The 17110-nt window shown below is 41.4% G+C and overlaps 1 protein-coding gene across 5 annotated transcripts in view; it reads right to left on the bottom strand.

Moving 5' to 3' along the window:
* The window catches only part of skap1 (src kinase associated phosphoprotein 1), a 41013-nt gene extending 25685 nt beyond the window's left edge, over window positions 1-15328 (bottom strand). For 3 of the 5 annotated variants that reach the window (XM_058068448.1, XM_058068447.1, XM_058068452.1), the window contains exons 1-5: window positions 14915-15328; window positions 13826-14086; window positions 12206-12311; window positions 11741-11766; window positions 9936-10058 (exon numbers count right to left, since the gene is read on the bottom strand). In XM_058068448.1, coding sequence (XP_057924431.1) covers window positions 9936-10058; window positions 11741-11766; window positions 12206-12311; window positions 13826-13874 — 304 coding nt within the window. In that variant the 5' untranslated portion in view covers window positions 13875-14086; window positions 14915-15328. The remainder of the gene's footprint in view (window positions 1-9935; window positions 10059-11740; window positions 11767-12205; window positions 12312-13825; window positions 14087-14914) is intronic. The other 2 variants (XM_058068451.1, XM_058068449.1) reach the window with 2 other exon arrangements.
* Window positions 15329-17110: the final 1782 nt, after the last annotated feature.

Genomic DNA, 17110 nt, shown 5'->3' with positions numbered 1-17110 from the left:
TGAGGTGAAACAGAAGGCAGAGAGAGGGGCTGCCGGGCCCTGAGGGGGCCGCGGGGAGGAATGCTGCCGCCTCGGTGGAGGCAGCGACCGCAGCACCTCTCTCCGATGGCGTCCTTGATTAGGAAAAAGGATTCACCGGGTGCACCTTCACCCGCCCGGCGCTCAATCTACGCACGGGCCGGGGCCAAATTGATGCATTTTTCCTCATTACGCCGAGAGGCCTTTGCAGCCGGTCCCCGCAGCAAGGCGGCCGTCAGCGCAGCAGACTGAGAGGCACTGAGGTTAAGGGCACGGCGTCGTCCTCCCCCGCTTCCCCGCCTCCCCCCTGATTTGATTAGGACTTCAGTCATCGATACGGAGAGCGTGTTTAGAAGGTCCTAATGCGTGCGTTTGGAGCACAGAAAACATGTGGTGCATTACGGGAGGCTGGGAGATGCCTGCGTCGCCCTCTAATCAGCTTTAATGGCACCAGTAATTTATGTTTGGCTTTTTGATCAATCAGATTAACTCTCTGCAGGTACAAAAAGCATCCCGAGGATCAGGTAATTATTCAGAAACTTTTATGTTGTTTTGTTTTTTTTAATCTCCATAAAACTTTCACGCAACTTGTAAGACTTAAAAAAAAATAAAATAAAAAAAAAAGCGGCACACTAAGGGGTAAATTTACTACGTGACACGGGCTACCCCCTGGGCGGCCATAAGCGGCGGCGGCGGTGACCCTGAATTTCCCTTTTGTAGATTTACTACCACGATTGAAATGCTTAACTGCAGATACAATGATCCTCTAATCGCAGGGGATGGTTTGCAGCTGCTCGGACGACAGAAATAAAAAGGGAATATAAATACCAACAACCGAGGAAGGAGTTTGGGCCCACGGGAGCGGCGACGCCTTGGGTCAATAGAAAAAAATAAAATAAAACGGCACGTGGGGCAGTCGAAGCGAGCCCGGAGACGAAATCAACACAGCAAACGTACGTTATTACAAATATCATTTAACACTAGTACATTGTTGTATTGTACATGCTACTATGCTAATATAGCTCCACAACAATACTAATTTACATTTTTATGCTAGTTCTTTTTACAACATTTAGCTGCAAGTCAACAGGTGATTTTTTTTCAGATGAAAGAGGCATTTCATTTTATTTACTTTTTTTTTTTAGAAGATCAAAAATAGTCGGATCAGGATTATAAAAGCGATGACTAGAAAATCTTAATGGAACCCATTTACTTCCACGCGTTTTTTACATTTGCTGAATTTGTGATCCTGAAAATTACTAAGATATAATTATGATATATATATATATATAGTTTTGAAAAATATGGAAAATACATTTAACAACCGGTTTCTAATGAAAGATGAATACAAATAATAATGACTTAAAGCAAGTTTCATTCATTTCATTTTACACGACATGTTTATTTAAACAAAAGTTTTTTATAAAATTGTATTTATTATTTTCATACATATTAAAAAGGTTTGTCAAAAATAGCACGTTCATTTAATTCATTACTTTTTTAGCATCATTAATGCACGCGCCTCATGTCAAGCCGTACCTCTGTGTTATGGCGGCAGATGGGATGCTTTTTGATAACTTTATTCTGACCTGAACACATCAACGGCTGTGCCATTCCAACATATTCATTCATGCCATGTTTCTTCAATTTCTTGCCAATTAAAAAAAAAAATCAAAGTCATCAGTTTTCCAATTCATTAATCAAGATTAATCACCATTTGCACCTACAGTCATGGAAAAAAATGATGACACCAGCCTTGTTTCTTCAACTTTGCAATTTTAAAACGTTTTTGATGAAATCAATCAGTTTTACACTTAATTAATCATGATTAATCACCATTTGCAACTAGTCATGGGAAAAATGGTGACACCAGCCTTGTTTCTTCAACTTATTAATTTTAAAACGCTTGTAATGAAATTAATCAGTTTTACACTTAATCAGGATTAATCCCCATTTGAAACTACAGTTATGTAAAAAAATGATTAAACCTAATTCAACTTCTTGTTAGTTTTAAAACATTTTAATGAAATTAATCAGTTTTACACTTAATCATGATTAATCCCCATTTGAAACTACAGTTATGTAAAAAAAATGATTAAACCTAATTCAACTTCTCGTTAGTTTTAAAACATTTTACTGAAATTAATCAGTTTTACAATTAATAATGATTAATCCCCATTTGCAACTAGTCATGGAAAAAATGATGACACCAGCTTGTTTCTTCAACTTCTTGTTAATTTAAAAAAAGGTTTTAATGAAATAAATCTGTTTTACATTTAATCATGATTAATCCCCATTTGCAATTACAGTTATGTAAAAGTGATTAAAACTAATTTCTTGTCAATCTGAATGGCTGGTATGTTACCTGAAACCAAAAACAGCGTATGCCTAAAAGCACTGTTACTGCAGTAAATCAAATAACTTCATAGCTACTGATGTAAGAACTTAAGTGATGACACTTAACTCTTACGAGCTATTTGTGTTGCCATCATTGTGGACCTTTAGTTGGACCAGGAGTTCAAGTCAACAAATACACCAAATACAATACAAAAAAGGCTGCTCCAGTCCTTTTTCCCCACAAGTATATGTATCTCCAACAACTCACAACACGTCTCTAGTCCTCCTCGGAACGACACTTTACTAATGGGCGCACAATGTATTCATGGACACTCTGAAAATAACAATAATGTCTTAATAAAGCGTATATGTGTGGTCTAAATAAACACAATTCCAAAGAAAAACACAAGGTGGTTATTCTTATCACTCATTAACATAACTCCTGCAATGCAATTTGATGCATTCAAGTATGCCCGGAACAATGTGAATTCAACTGAAATGGTGTCTTTGAATGCAACTTTTCAAGGCTCATAACAACCCGGTTAAATTGTTGTGCCGCCATTAAAGGGACTAGTGTCTGCAAATGGATTATCAGACATCTTTTAGCTGGAGTTGAATTATCAGTTCGTCATACAAATGTAGATGGAATTCATCTTTTATGTTTTGGTTGATAAAATACAGTAAAAACGGCCACAGGTCACATATAGTTGCAAACGGTGATTAATCATGATTAAATGAAAAAAGGATTTAATTTGATGAACATTTTTGATCATGTCACAGCCCTAATATGAATTATTATTATTTTTTTAATAATAAAGAATTCCTGACTGAATGTTGAACTGGTGTTTGCCGCCGTACTTCCACACGGCGTGGTTGTAAATGTCACAGAAGTCGTTTGAAAGGGTTTTACGACCAAATAAAAATACCCATTTTATTGTTTTTTTAATTATGCCTTAACATTAGTCTGACAGTTTATAGACTCGCATACAATAGATGGTTGGATGTTTTATTATGTTTTGATTAGCTATTTTTAGATTTGAACGGTAAACGTGTGATTGCAGCAGTGCACAAATAAATAAATAAATTATCATGTTAATGAGGCTAAATGAATATTTCCGTGAACAAAATGTACATTTATGTGATTCCTTGAAGACATAAATACAGTTGCTCGGCTGAAATAAGATGCTAAGATTCCACCGGAAAGTCTGATGGAGAATCCCATCACTCGTTTTTTGAGCGTTGGAAGAGAGAAAAATGCCCCCACTCCCCCAAAGAAAACAAAAGCACGGCCGCGCTGTCCCACTTGGCTCGGACACGCGGCGCTGACTTGGGCCCGGCGTCATGAGGGATGCACGGTCAACATCCTCAAATAACTCCGCAAGGGCATGTTAATGAGCCTGAAGTGCTCGTTAGAGCAACAATTAAACACAGGGATCCCAGAGGCTTTGGGAGGCGCGCGTTCCTTGTGTGTGTGTGTGTGTGTGTGTGTGTGTGTGTGTGTACGCACGGGGCCGGCACATATCTCCCATCTCCATTTATTTCCCTAAGAAATCAGTGCGGCCACCTGGGCTTGGCATTGAAACTTCATTCATCTCCAGAAATGGATTCCAGTGGAGGGCAAAATCAAATTCTCATTTGCAAAGCGGGGAGGGGGGGGGGGGGGGGGGGGGGGGAGGAGAGAGGGAGTGCGAGCGGGAGGTACCTGGGAACGCTAACCTCTGCGTGAACCCGCCGCATCTGATAGTTTTGCTATTTGTCTGCGACATTGACAGCTCCGGAGGAGATTAGGAGCCACCCTGCCCCGACGTTCCCCCGCTTTGCATTCTGCCGAGGAGCCGCCTTACAGATGGACTGCGCCGCCATTTCGCTTTGCCTCGTGTTTGGAGAGGAGGGTGTAATTAGAACGGGCGCGATGATAAAACAAAGCGAATGGGGGGGGGGGGGCCAGGGCTGCGTGAGACAAACAGGGAGGATGCAACCGCTGCACAGCGGTGGGTGGGTGGGGGGAGCCCCAGATGAGAGTGATGGATATCCTTTGGTTAAATACGTCCAAATCCCCCCTTCAAGCCTCTCTCTTCTTGCCAGCCAGTGTGAATGAGAGCGAGCGAGAGAGAGAGAGAGAGAGAGAGTGTACAAGATTAATAGTGTAAACAGAGAGGGGGGGTGCAAAAGAAGACTATCAGCATCTGCAGCAGCAGCACAGTAGCCCTCGGGGGAATGCTGTGAACTTTTGAACCCTGATGGCGAGCAGTCGCAGCCATGCAAAGCGCTTGTCGCTGCCTCGTAATGGCCGCGCACGCGCGCCTCGCTGCAAAAGCCACTCAGGAGAGCGAAGGGGAATGAGCGAGCAAAGGAGGTCATTAACATACTTGTCGCCTCCTCGCAAACGAGCTGCCGCCGCCGCCACCACCACCATCATCATCCCAACGTGCGGAGATGGATGAAGTCATCTCCGGCCCGCATTTACAAACAGAGACCGTGACGCTGTGGACACGGAGCGGCGGGGCCACGGGTCAGAGGGCAAAAGTTCAGTAAGTGCTTAGAGCGGAAGTCATCTCTGCGTCCTGAGAGGTCTTCCAGGAGGAGAAGACAAGAACGTTGGCCTGAACAGCTTCCAGGAGACATGCACCCTCCCTGGAGGAGACAATCTGCCTTAGCGCGTCAAAACCCCAAAGAAGGCCTTTCCAACAGGTAGCTCACCAGGGAAAAAAAATATCAAAATCTTGATATTTTTATATATTTTTTTTTATATATGCACGTGGTGAAAATTACAAAACGTTTTTTAAAATCCAGCAAAAATTAAAAAATCTGCATTAATTTTACAATAGCAGAAAAAAAGTTGTAACCTAAGAACGTCATAATTTTATGAGAATAACGTCATTTTTGGTATCATAAAGTTGAAAAATTAATATTTACAAAATGTTTTTTAAAGAAAATAATATATATTTTTTTATTGTGGAAATGTAATTTTACTATGAGGAAAGGAATACTTTTTTATATTATGAGAACACTACTTGCTAAACACTAATAAAAGAAAATGCACAAAAAGGAAAATAAAAATAGCAGAAATGAAAATTTAAAAAAGCTGTAATTTCATAAGAATTAAGTCAAAATATTAAGAGAAAAAATGTGCGCTCTAATGAGAAAAAAGTGGTAATTTTAAGAGAAAACCACTGAAAGTTATGCATTCTTTGGGGCGCTGCAATGACGTCAGCCTCCCTCTGGGCTCTGAGCTCCTATTGCTCTCAAGAGGACAGAGGCCACATCCTCCAATTAAATACGCAAAAACTTTAAAATGTTTTTTTAAGTTTGTATCGATACATGTTTGTATACTTATTAGGTATACCTTGTGAGTGTTAAGTTGCTGTGTAATGAGTTTAGCGTTCTTTGTAAGAAGACAGTGCGAGTCAAACCGTTATATGGAGTAATGACCTCCTACGATTGCCAATGGGTTGACGAGCTCATGGTAAGTTTTTCCTCGTCGTTCATGATTGGCTGCTGTCAAATAAAGCGATGCCATTTTATGACGTGGACATGTGTGGCCTGTACACCAGAATTTATGGTAAGTTATAAATGTATGGGAATTTCTCCAATATTCTTTGAGTGTCATACTTTGTCTTTATGGATATATGCTGGATAATGGAAGGTCAATATGGAGTATCTCTAAATGTCATAAATAAATCACAAATAGCTGCAGCTCTCCTTTCCTGATGGAAGTTGAGAACGCAGCAAAGAGTGTCTGCTGCAAAGTTCTCAGTGAGCGAACATGGTGCCCAGCCAGTTGGCAGTGAACGCAGCAGCACTACGTCAGCTGGCGTTGGCCGCGCCGGGCCCCCAGACTTTCAAAGGCCGTTCCAAACGGACAGAATTTAGATTGAATATTCCATTTCCTGGCTCGGTGTAATAACGTTGTTAGGGCAGATTGGATGATGGTATTCAAACGAGAGAGACATAACTTCACACAGTAATTGCATGCGTGCAGCGGCCATGTTGAAGTTGAATGTGCCCACACACCCCTGCCTGCCTGCCTGCCTGCACTTTCCGACACCCATGATGTGTTTCACGTACGCACGCAGGCTCGCCGACTGGCAATCGCTCCTACACGGTTGAATTTCCCAAAAGGAACACTCAAAATATAGTCATGCCGTTATAAAATACAGAATAAAGAACAATGTACACACCTGTTGTATATAAAAACGCAATTTGGGGCCAGCTGCTGTTTTTGTACTGGCCGGCGGCATATTCTAAAAACATCATTTTAACAGTAAAACTATTTTACAAGAAGAAAGTCCAAATGTTAAGAGAATTTTTTTTTAGAAAGGTGTAATTTTATGTGAATAACAACATAATTTTAGTCAAATAAAGTTGAAATATTCTAGAAAAAAGACATTTTTAAAGTGGTAATCTGACAAACAAAAATTGTAGTATGGCTGAGAATGAAGTCAAAATATTATTATTACTATCATTATTAAGTTCTGATTACGAGAAGAAAATTGACAAAAAAAAAGTTGGAAAGTTTAACAGCAGAAAAAAAAACTGTTGTACAAGAATAAAGACTAGGAATAATAATGGTGCCCTTCATTCTAATTAATAATTACAGTTTCTAATTAATAATTACGGCAATGAATAATAATGGTTTTCCTTCATTCTCTGTGTTTTCATTATTTATGAAGCGTGGAAATTAATCACATGGCATACGTGGCATTATTTGAAAAGCCTTTTTTTTTCAAGGAATTGGAAGCAAGTATAATCGCTCTGCCCTCTAATTCTTTGCTAAACTAGTTAGTGATGTTAAATGAAATGTTGTTAAATGAGTTGTCCTTTCATTTGTCATTAATCATTACTTTTGCATCATTTTCTTCATGTAAAACTCAATTTCGGGGTGTCTGGAACGGATTAATTGGATGATTTTCTTTGGAAAAATGTGTTGTGGTTAGAGTCCGTTTTGGTTTGAGTCGGTCCATCTGGATTAATAATGTTAAAAGGAGACTTACTATGCTCATTTTGGGCCCTTTGAATTGAGTTGTAGACTCCTATAGAGCAGCTCCACACAATAACCCGCACAGAAAGCGTTCTGGATCTTCCAGAATCTGCACCTATTCAGCTCGTACAGCTATCAGCTTGTACCCGGGAACGCCCATATTAGGAAGTTGGAGAAAACTCTCTGAAACCAAGAGATCAGAGCCATCCCAAACTTTCAGGGCCTACTTCCGAATGCGGAAACCTCATCATCAGACAATGCAAACACAAATTCAGTCATATTAGCGACGGTGCGGTGGCTTTCGAGGGGCACGGCGCTCAGATGATAGTGAGGGAACAGTGTGCAATACTTCCGTGGTGCCTGTTGTGTATAAAACGACCCTTTTGCACATCGTCATTTTGTGACATGAAGTGGGAGCTTACATTTAAGCTGACATGGCTGATTGATTCTGATTCAAAACCAGAAATATTGTGATCGATTAAAAGATTCACTTATTTTCATTTGGTTGTTTTTGTCTTTTTTTATGACGTTATTTAACTGGCATTAAATGCTCTTGACATTCCAATTACAACGTTAAATAGTCTAGGGTGTACTCACATTATTAGGCTATATATTCAGGAAAAATGGTCTCAAAATAACATTGACAATAATATTTATCAGCAATCATTTGTGAGACAATTCTAGTCCAGCAAAATGTGTTATTGTGACAGGCCGGGTGCATGCAGGAGGCTTCAAAATAATTACGATAATGTCACACATTTCTTCTGACGCAAAAGCTCCATTTTACCCGTCGGCATCACGGCCAATTATGCACGTTAGACAACACGGACAGATGACCGGGACCACCGTGCACCTGAGCGAGCACACCGAGCGACCAGAGACGCTAACACGGGAGATGAGCGATGATTTCAACAAGCATCATCCTCTCTTTGTTTGCCAACATGGCTGTAGGGCGTCAATCAGAGAAGAGCAAGCGGTCTGTACGTGATACTTGACACAAACACAAAGGGAATGTGTTCCTTTTTATAGCGGATGTAGCCTATGTATATATACTGTATGTGTGTGCAGGAATGTGATGCATGCAAAAAGGAGGGGGGCGGTTGAAAAATGGCGCAGGGTGCATGAGCCCCAAATAGCCAGAGCGTGAGGTGGAGGGCACCGTCGGCGTCAGACGAGGCCGTGGCGAGGACGCAGGCGCGGTCGGGTCAGCGGTGCGGTCAGAGGGTGAAACTCAGTTCACATTAGCATGCAGACAGCCGGCCTAACAATGGAGGCTCCATCTGTTCCTGTCAGCCATTACAAATCTGGTGTCAGCCGCTCCGCTGAAGACAACAGGCCGCCGCATCTCATCAAACGGCGAAGGCTGCCCTGCGCGGAAGCGCGGCCATCCACTTGGCACTCACTCACTCTCTGGTTAGGGATGCGGGAGCGGCCATTGCGGCGGATGATGCATCCTCGCCAATAAAAATGATGGCTCAAGAATCAGCATAAAGCAGCGGCCGCCGCCACATTCACAAGGATCGCATTGAAATTAGGCTGATGTCACCCACGTTCATTATGTGTTGTTCCACAATCACTGCCCCGCAGAAAGCGCGGCCATTTCTCTCAGCCGGCAGTGAACGCAGGCCGAACTTTGAACTCCACATGCCCTTTGGCTGAGGACACAAGTCATTCGCCAACACTAACACCATCATGAGAAAGAAAGAAGCACAGCGCCGGGGGCTGATCTCAAGGAAGTGGTGGCGGCGCTAAAATGTTTACGTTTAAAGTGCTTGTTGTTTGATTTGAGACAAAATTGCACAGCGAAGATGCGATTGGCTATTTCACAGCCACAGCCGCACGGTGCTAAATTGGGCTGGGTCTTCTTCCTCCTTCACAGCCGTTAGCGGCGTTTGAAAGGACCGCAAAAACCCATCTTTGGATCATTGCAAAGACACGAGCGTTCGCTTTAGCATTTTTCCCTGAATGGAATATTCCACAAGGAAGATGAGCTCCAGAAGGCAGAAATGGCCACCAGAGGCACTCAAGTCAATAACGCCCACCTGCGGCATGTCAAGGGCGATTAGCCGGCGTAGGGAGTCGGCTCTACAAAATTGTGAACAGGAGGGAGGGCCCGGCGTAAGAGAGAGGAAGACGGAGGGAAAGATTGATAAAAGCGAGAGGGGGACAGGACACACATGGCCCCTCAGGTACAGTGTTGTATTTCAAACCCGCTTGTGAAAGAATAGAGGGGCCGGGGGGTCAATAAATCACCGCATTAGCCTGCGGCTACAAAGCCTCCTCCCTGTGTGGGCCGCAGCTTGTGCGCATCCGCCACTGGGGGGCGCTCTAGCTCACCAATCAGGCCTGAGAGAGGCAGCAGGAGCTGGCCTCCTCACTGGCTGGGAGGAGAGAGGAAGAGGAGGAGGAGTCGGTGATGTCACTGGGGTATGGTGTGATCCGTTTTCTCAAATTAGGACAACAGCGTGTGCTTCCTGCGGAGCCAAGAGGCCATCTGAGAGGGTGTTAAAACTGCAGCCGGGCGGCTTTTCTCAGAGGAAACAAACAATAAGTCTTCCTATTAATTCCCTCACTCCATCAACACACAGCATGGACTCACACTCGGGCGCGCCGTCGTCCTGGTAGTCGGAAGCAAGCGAGGCGTCGTCCGACGGGGCAGAGCGGCCCAAACTGGAGCTGCGGTTGTCGTCGGAACCGTCGTCCTCCCTGGAGTCAGCTGACAGTTTGTGTGCGCCAGTGACATGAAGCAGATGAGAGAGGGAGGGTGCATTGCAATGTCGCTAACAAGAATGGGACGCCACGCCGCAGGGGTGTCCAAAGGGCGGGCCGGGGGCCATTTATGGCACATTATAAAGATACTATTTTTAAAAAACATAGTTGAAATATTAGATGATGTCATAATATCAGGGGGGAAGGCTGTATTTTTTTATGAAAATATGAGAAGAAGTTGAAATATTTATAGAAAAATGAATTTCACAAGAATAAAATCGTAAGAGTCTGAGGAAAAACTACAATTTAACAAGGAAAAAGTTTAAATATTAAAGACAAAAAATTAGTAAAATCTTAATATGGGAAACAAAGCAAAGAAGTCGCAAATTTTGTGAAATTACTCCCGTCATTATTATTATTAGTTATTTTAGGAGAATAAAGTCATAATATGAGAAGAAAACAGCTGCCATCTTATAGGGGAAAAAGTCGTCATTTCATAAGAATAAAGTCATAATATTTGGAGTAAAAAAATTTTTTTTTTTTTTTTACAAGAATAAACTTCAAATTAAAGAAAAAGATGTTATTTTTCTAAAGTCCTAATATTTTAAAAGACAAAAAACAAAATATGAAGGTGCACATTTTGGAAAATTAAGTTATATTAGGAGATTAGGAGAATTAAAAAAAAAAAGTCAGCTTTTTAGGAGAAAGAGGCAATGACCACACGTAGCAGGGTATTTTTTAAAAGCGCATATTTTTCCCCTCTCAATTTATGAAAAAAAATGGTGTCCACACAACCTCCTATTTAAAAAAAAATAAATAAATAAAATAAATAAATAAATCCACACTAACCATATGAATGCATTGGGAACCATCATTGGTCATAAGCATGCCAAACCTGTAGGCGGCAGTAGTTCCTAAAAGGATCCAATCAGTCTGTCAACCTGTCACTTCCGTAAACATAAACCACAAGTCGTTGGTGTGGACGGACGAGGAGGCAGAATGACTTCTAAACGTTGTTTTAGAATACAAAGGAAAAAAGACGCAAGAAAAAGGAGGCCTCGCACGTGAAATTGTTATTCCAGCCAAGATGGCCGACCTCAAAGTGTTTCTTCGCCTCTGCTCTTTAAAGTGAAGAAATATTTGGGCTTGCAAATACAAGCAAGCAAAAAGCACAGTTCTAAGGGCGTCCATGTTGTTTCTGATGTAAACACAGGTCGCGTGTGTGACGCCACAGCATATTTTGTCGCAGGTAGTGACGCTGGGAAACATAAAACTCATGTTATTAGCGTCCACGCCCAAACACATCATCGGATTTTTCTCCAAATCCACACTTTGGAGCCGGAGGTTTTGAAAACCTTAGTTTTAGTACCAAATATCTGCGAAGTCGTGTGGATGACAGGCCAAATGGTGGAAAAATAACTTTGTTTGATGACATACCAGCCTATGTGTGGACAGGGCCTAAAACTGCAGTAATCTGTCATTTGATCTATTTAAAAAAAATATTCTAAAGTCATAATATCATGAGACAAAAAACAGAAAATGTTTAAATTAGGTTGTAAAAAGTTAATATTAGGGGAATAAATTCATAATATTCTGATAAGCGACAAAACAAAACAAAGAATGCGAGTGTGCAATAAGTTTGGACACCCCTGTTGTGCGGAACGGGCGTGTGCTGGCGTGTGGATGGATACTTACACCGGAAGGGGAATTCCTGAGGGTTCCTGTGAAAGAACAACATCAGCATGTTGAGCACCGACGACAAGTCGCCTTCTTAGTGTGTGCATGTGTGTCGGAGACCACAAAACCGCCAGTTGTCTCTGCACTGGTGCATGCGCGTCTCATGGTGCAACGGTTGTTTCCGGGCCTTTCCTTCTTACATGAGCTTCTATCAGCATCGAGTCAACAAATTGAATGAAATGAAGGGGAAATGATAAGACAAGGTTGCTGTACGAGAGCTTTAAAATAGTGATAACGCCAATAAGCAAGAGGCCATTAGGACGCAACGACTTCATTTGAACGCAGCAAACTGTGTTTAAGGCAATTACAGCAGCAATTAAGAGTTCCTGTGCGGTATTAGGAGCAAATGTTGGATAATTGTGCCATGAAATTGCACTGCAATGCTCGAGTGGTCCGATCCAAAACTAAACACTGATGTCTTACCTCGCGTGCACCACCCTGAAATTATTCAGCAAGACTTTCCGGGTCTCTTTTGCGTTTTCACTCAGCCGCTCATCCTGGAGGATATCCGACACAAACAGCTCGCAGTCTGGTCGTAAAAACAGAAAAACGACAACAGGGGTTTTTAAAAAATGGCAACGTAGAACCCAGTGACGGCAACACACACATTAGCAAAATGAGAAAACGTCTGCATATTTGGAATGAGATTCTATTGATACATGGAGGCTGTGTAATTCCAGGAAGTTGGGGGTAAATATAGCAAAGCAGGACTTCATTCATCTTGCAATTCCCATATGCCGCATTGATGCAAATGAGGTGTTTGCCTGAGGCTAAATGACGCCCTGAACTGGACTATTACTAAGAAATGTGGCGTCCGTTCTTGGACAGGTTGGTCCATATCTCCTGTCCAATTTGCTTCCCTTACATCAAGGGTGTCCAAAATACGGCCCGGTGGCCATCAGCCCCGTGGCTGGCTGTTTAGTGGCACACGGACATTGTAAAATTGTACAAAAAAAAAAAAACACCACTGGAAAAATTAGCAGTAATTTTACAAAAATAAAGTAAAAAAATTAACAGAAAATAGTTGTCATCTAATGAGGAAAAAAAGTTAATAATTTTAAGAAAAACATTTTATTTATGAGGGAAATCTAGTAGCATGAATAATTTGAAAAATTTTTAATTTGAGAAAAACAAAGCAAAGTTGCATTATTTGAAAATTTGGATTGCAGAAAAAGTTATGTTATGGGAATAAAGTCATATTTATGAGAAAATAATTTACAAGAGTACGTTTTTTTGAACAGCTGTAATTTTACGAGAATAAAATCAAAATATTAAGAGAACGAAGTCAGAGAAAGAAGTGTCAATTTAATAAACTTGTAATATTGTAAAGGGCTGATATATTAAAAGAAGAAATATATTTTTGTTAAGTCGTGATATGAGAAACAAATAAGCAAAATATGAAGTTGGAATTTGTGGTAAATTATTATATGTATTTATTATTTATATTTAAATATTTATTTATTGTTTAGGAAAACATAAAATAATGGGAATAAAGTGAAAACAATATGGAAATAAAGTCAAAATTCATGAGAAGAAAATAAAAAGTCAAAATAGTCGTAAAATTTACCTAATTAAAAAAACGTCAAAGTATGAAGAAAAAAAAGTTGTATTCTTGAATGAAAATTGCTCCAAAAAATCCTGTGCAATAACCGTGCAATAAACCTGTGACTTGGTCAACATGTATACAGCTGTCCATAACTTCTGATTATCACCCTGATTTTGCACTTTATCTTTCGCTGCTGTGAACCTGAAATGATAATCATAAAGGAATATCTTATGTGCTGTTGTACAAAAGAGTGGCAAAGTTACATCCATCCATTTTTAATTCACAAATGTGACACTAGCTGGAAAAAGTTTGCATCCTTGCTCATATCTCACACATGCAAATGCTTTCCCAAAGGCCGAGTGTGTTAGCTTGGCATGAATGCAAATTTCCCAGCCCGGTTGTGTTTTAGTAGGCGCTACAGACAATGCAACAATGTAGCGTTATTATGTACGCACCCATGGTGGATGAAATGAATGTCTTTTCGGCCAAATACTTACCATCCAGGAGTCTCCTGATGTCGTTTGGGATGGTCCCCATTCCTGACATCCACTTGTGCAACTCAACACTTTGTTACAGCATGGACGCGGGAAGAAGAACGTGGCTCGCCACGGAGCCACCTGCGCTCTGAAACACATAACTTCCGTGCCAGCATCTAGATCAACTCTCTGGGTTGGGGAGGCGCGGGGCGAGAGACTTCCTCTGGTTTCTCTGTCGAGGCTGACGACAAGTTTGACAGGAAGTGAAGGCCTCAGCTCGTCCTTCAGCAGCACAGACACACAGACACACAAATTCTATTTTTTTTTTAAACCTTTAACATGGAAAGGGTAGACAACATGACTTGCAGTGCTATTGTGGCACGCTTGAGTCACCAAAATAGTCACAGGCAAACAACTCGTCAACACATGACACACAAAGTAGCCTACCTATTGCACCATGTTAACATACAAACATAGCTACACGCAGTACCCATGCCAAAAAAACATGTCGGAGGAGTTGACATACTCTAGATCCAAAGTATGGCATTCTCCTAGACGCTACATACAATATATATAGAATTGTTTAACCCAATGAGCCAAAACATCTATAACATAACAACAATATACAACTATATTTGTATTTAACTTTAACTAGGCCAAGAGTATGTAAAAATTGCTTAGTGTACATATTTTTGGACTAATAATATGCTGTGATTAACCATTAATTATCAATTATTTTCTAAATAACTGCAATAGTGGGTGGGGCTCAATGGGTTATAACGACAAACCAAACTGATTCTCATTGTTCCCATAACAGTGACAATAAAGTTGTATTCCATTCTCGTCCAACTACAGTGCATCAATGATGGTATTTCTAGAGAACTATTCTGATATTTCACCGTGTTTTATTTGCTATTTGAGTACATATATTGAATATATAACGGGTTTCGGGTGCATTCTAACCTTAATTATGTACATATGCATTATCCCTGTCGTCATTTTCTGGCTGTCAACTAAACCAAACTTTGTCAGTTGCCGTCAGTTGCCCATAAAACTAGTGAGCTACACCTTTATTTTCGTTATGGACATCTTGAATGAGTGACAACATACCATTTTTTAACCGTCTTCATTCGCTGTCATCTTTGCGTCGACGCCATTTCTCGGTGGGGGAAGGGCACACCTCGTGACACACTTAATAGCCCGGTAAGCTAGTTGTTTTGTAACCAGGTGACCTTACTAAATGAACCGGAAATAATTCCCTCGTTTGGCTCTCCCGCCTTCCGAGGTCCAGGTAAGACGAATCATCGCCGGTGGTTGTGTTTTGTTTCCTTTCCGCAAAAACTATCTTAAACTAGCTCGTAATTACAATGACTTTTGCAGTCTCTGAGATAATTTTGGCGTTGTAGTTTCAAGCTAGCTAACAGTGAAGCAGTCAATTAATATATTTAACCAAGTCAAAACAGAGAAATAGTCTGTGAAAGTACCACATTTTGAACGCGGCCGTCGTTCCTTCTCGCTGTTGGTGTGCATGCCGCATTCGCGTACCTCAAGAAAGTCGTAAATCTCTGTGATTTCGCGCGCCAAAACATGATATCCGCTTTAATCCGTAGCGTTTTAAAGTCGAGTATGAATGACACAAAGTGTATTGAATAACCTAATAGAAACATCTGCCTGTTTTGCTGCCATGTTGTTTTAGACCAATGCAAACTACAACCATGACGACTAATGTAAATGATTTTGTGGCCCATGACACACCATTTCATGGATAATACATATATAATACACTATACAGTATCACGGTTGGAGACAAAGGCCACTGCGGAAAGTATGCTGTCCACAAAAACAAGGAACTGCTAATGTATGTCATCTTATGGATGTCTAATGTTTCTATTTTTCTCTTTTTATGTCTACTATGTTTGTTGATAGGAGTTGAAAGTGACTGTTGTGATGTTATTTAATGTCTACAAGGCTCTGATAATGTTAAACACTGCATTTAGAAGGTTGTGCACACCTTTTTCTATGCCATATATGTCTTGTGTTCTCTTATATTGGGGAATCGGAGTGTAAAGGTGAATATAGGGGTGTTATTTCACGTCGAGAGGGTTCAAATAATCTTAAACTGCATTTAGAAGATTGTAAATGGGTTTTCTATGCCATAACTACGAAACTATTCAATTTATTAGTATTGAATCCTACTTCACGGAAATTCCCTTATTGCGAAGCAATGAACAGTGATAAACGAGGGACAACCGGTACAGTATAGTCGAGCATGACGACCCTGCTTCCATACAAGATGCTTCCGTAGCACTTGTGGCGTCACAGTGTAATAATGGCTGCTGCTTTGTGCTTAAAAATGACTACATCAACTGTTGTTGTCTCAGTCAATTGGCTTTCGGAGGGATCCATGTGTTCCGTTCACAATGAAAGGCACATATTAGCAAATGCTTGAATAGATTTCATTCCCCGCGCCTCTGTTTAAATCATATATCGACCGTGGTGATGGCTCGCCGATGCGGGCTGGCAAACAAATTAGGATATTTGTGACAACACAAGCTTCCCCAAATTGGTCCCTCACAGTATCTGACAAATGATTTATAACAGCAGTCGACGTGTGACAGCGCCGGGGCTTGTACACAAAGTGTTTTAACGTGCAGCGGGAGTGTAAGCCGCGGTGAAAACTAATAGAAGACACGCTGGGCCCCGCTATCGTTTTATTGATCCCGTAGCAAGGAAAAGCCATCAAGAGAGCCCAGCTCAATCACACGCCGCTCTCATTGGCAGCGCCCGGCTAGGTGTCAATCTGCCACGCCGCCTGCTGAGGTTTTAATTCCAGTTGTACCTACGTATGTCAAATTAATCGTCAGCATTTACCTTGGTCATGGTTTGTGTGGTAAACTATTGCTAAAGTTTCAGATAATCAGGTTTGCGCATTTGGAAGTGAGCCTTGAAAGAAGTTTGGGATGGCTGAAAAGGCTCGTTTCCAGAGGGCGTGGTTAAACTGGACGTGTGTGATGTCACACATGGGTTCCCTGTAGGCCAGATATGCTCTCTGCCCTCACCCAGGCTCTGCTTCTGTGTTTTTTACGGTGCACAACTCATACAGCATGGGTGGCACACACATAGCGGCACTAGCATGCTACGCTAAATTAATCTAAACCAGGGGTGGGCAAACTACGGCCCGGGGGCCACATCCGGCCCGCCAAGTGTTTCAATATGGCCCGCCTGTTTTTTCCAAATATTTCATTTGAACTCAACATAAAACCTGGCATCGTGGCTTGGGCCAATTTTTTGATGGTCGAGGTAGCT

The sequence above is a fragment of the Doryrhamphus excisus genome, chromosome 3 (genome assembly GCF_030265055.1).
Source record: "Doryrhamphus excisus isolate RoL2022-K1 chromosome 3, RoL_Dexc_1.0, whole genome shotgun sequence".
NCBI lineage: Eukaryota > Metazoa > Chordata > Actinopteri > Syngnathiformes > Syngnathidae > Doryrhamphus > Doryrhamphus excisus.
This window is presented reverse-complemented; position numbering and strand designations above follow the sequence as displayed.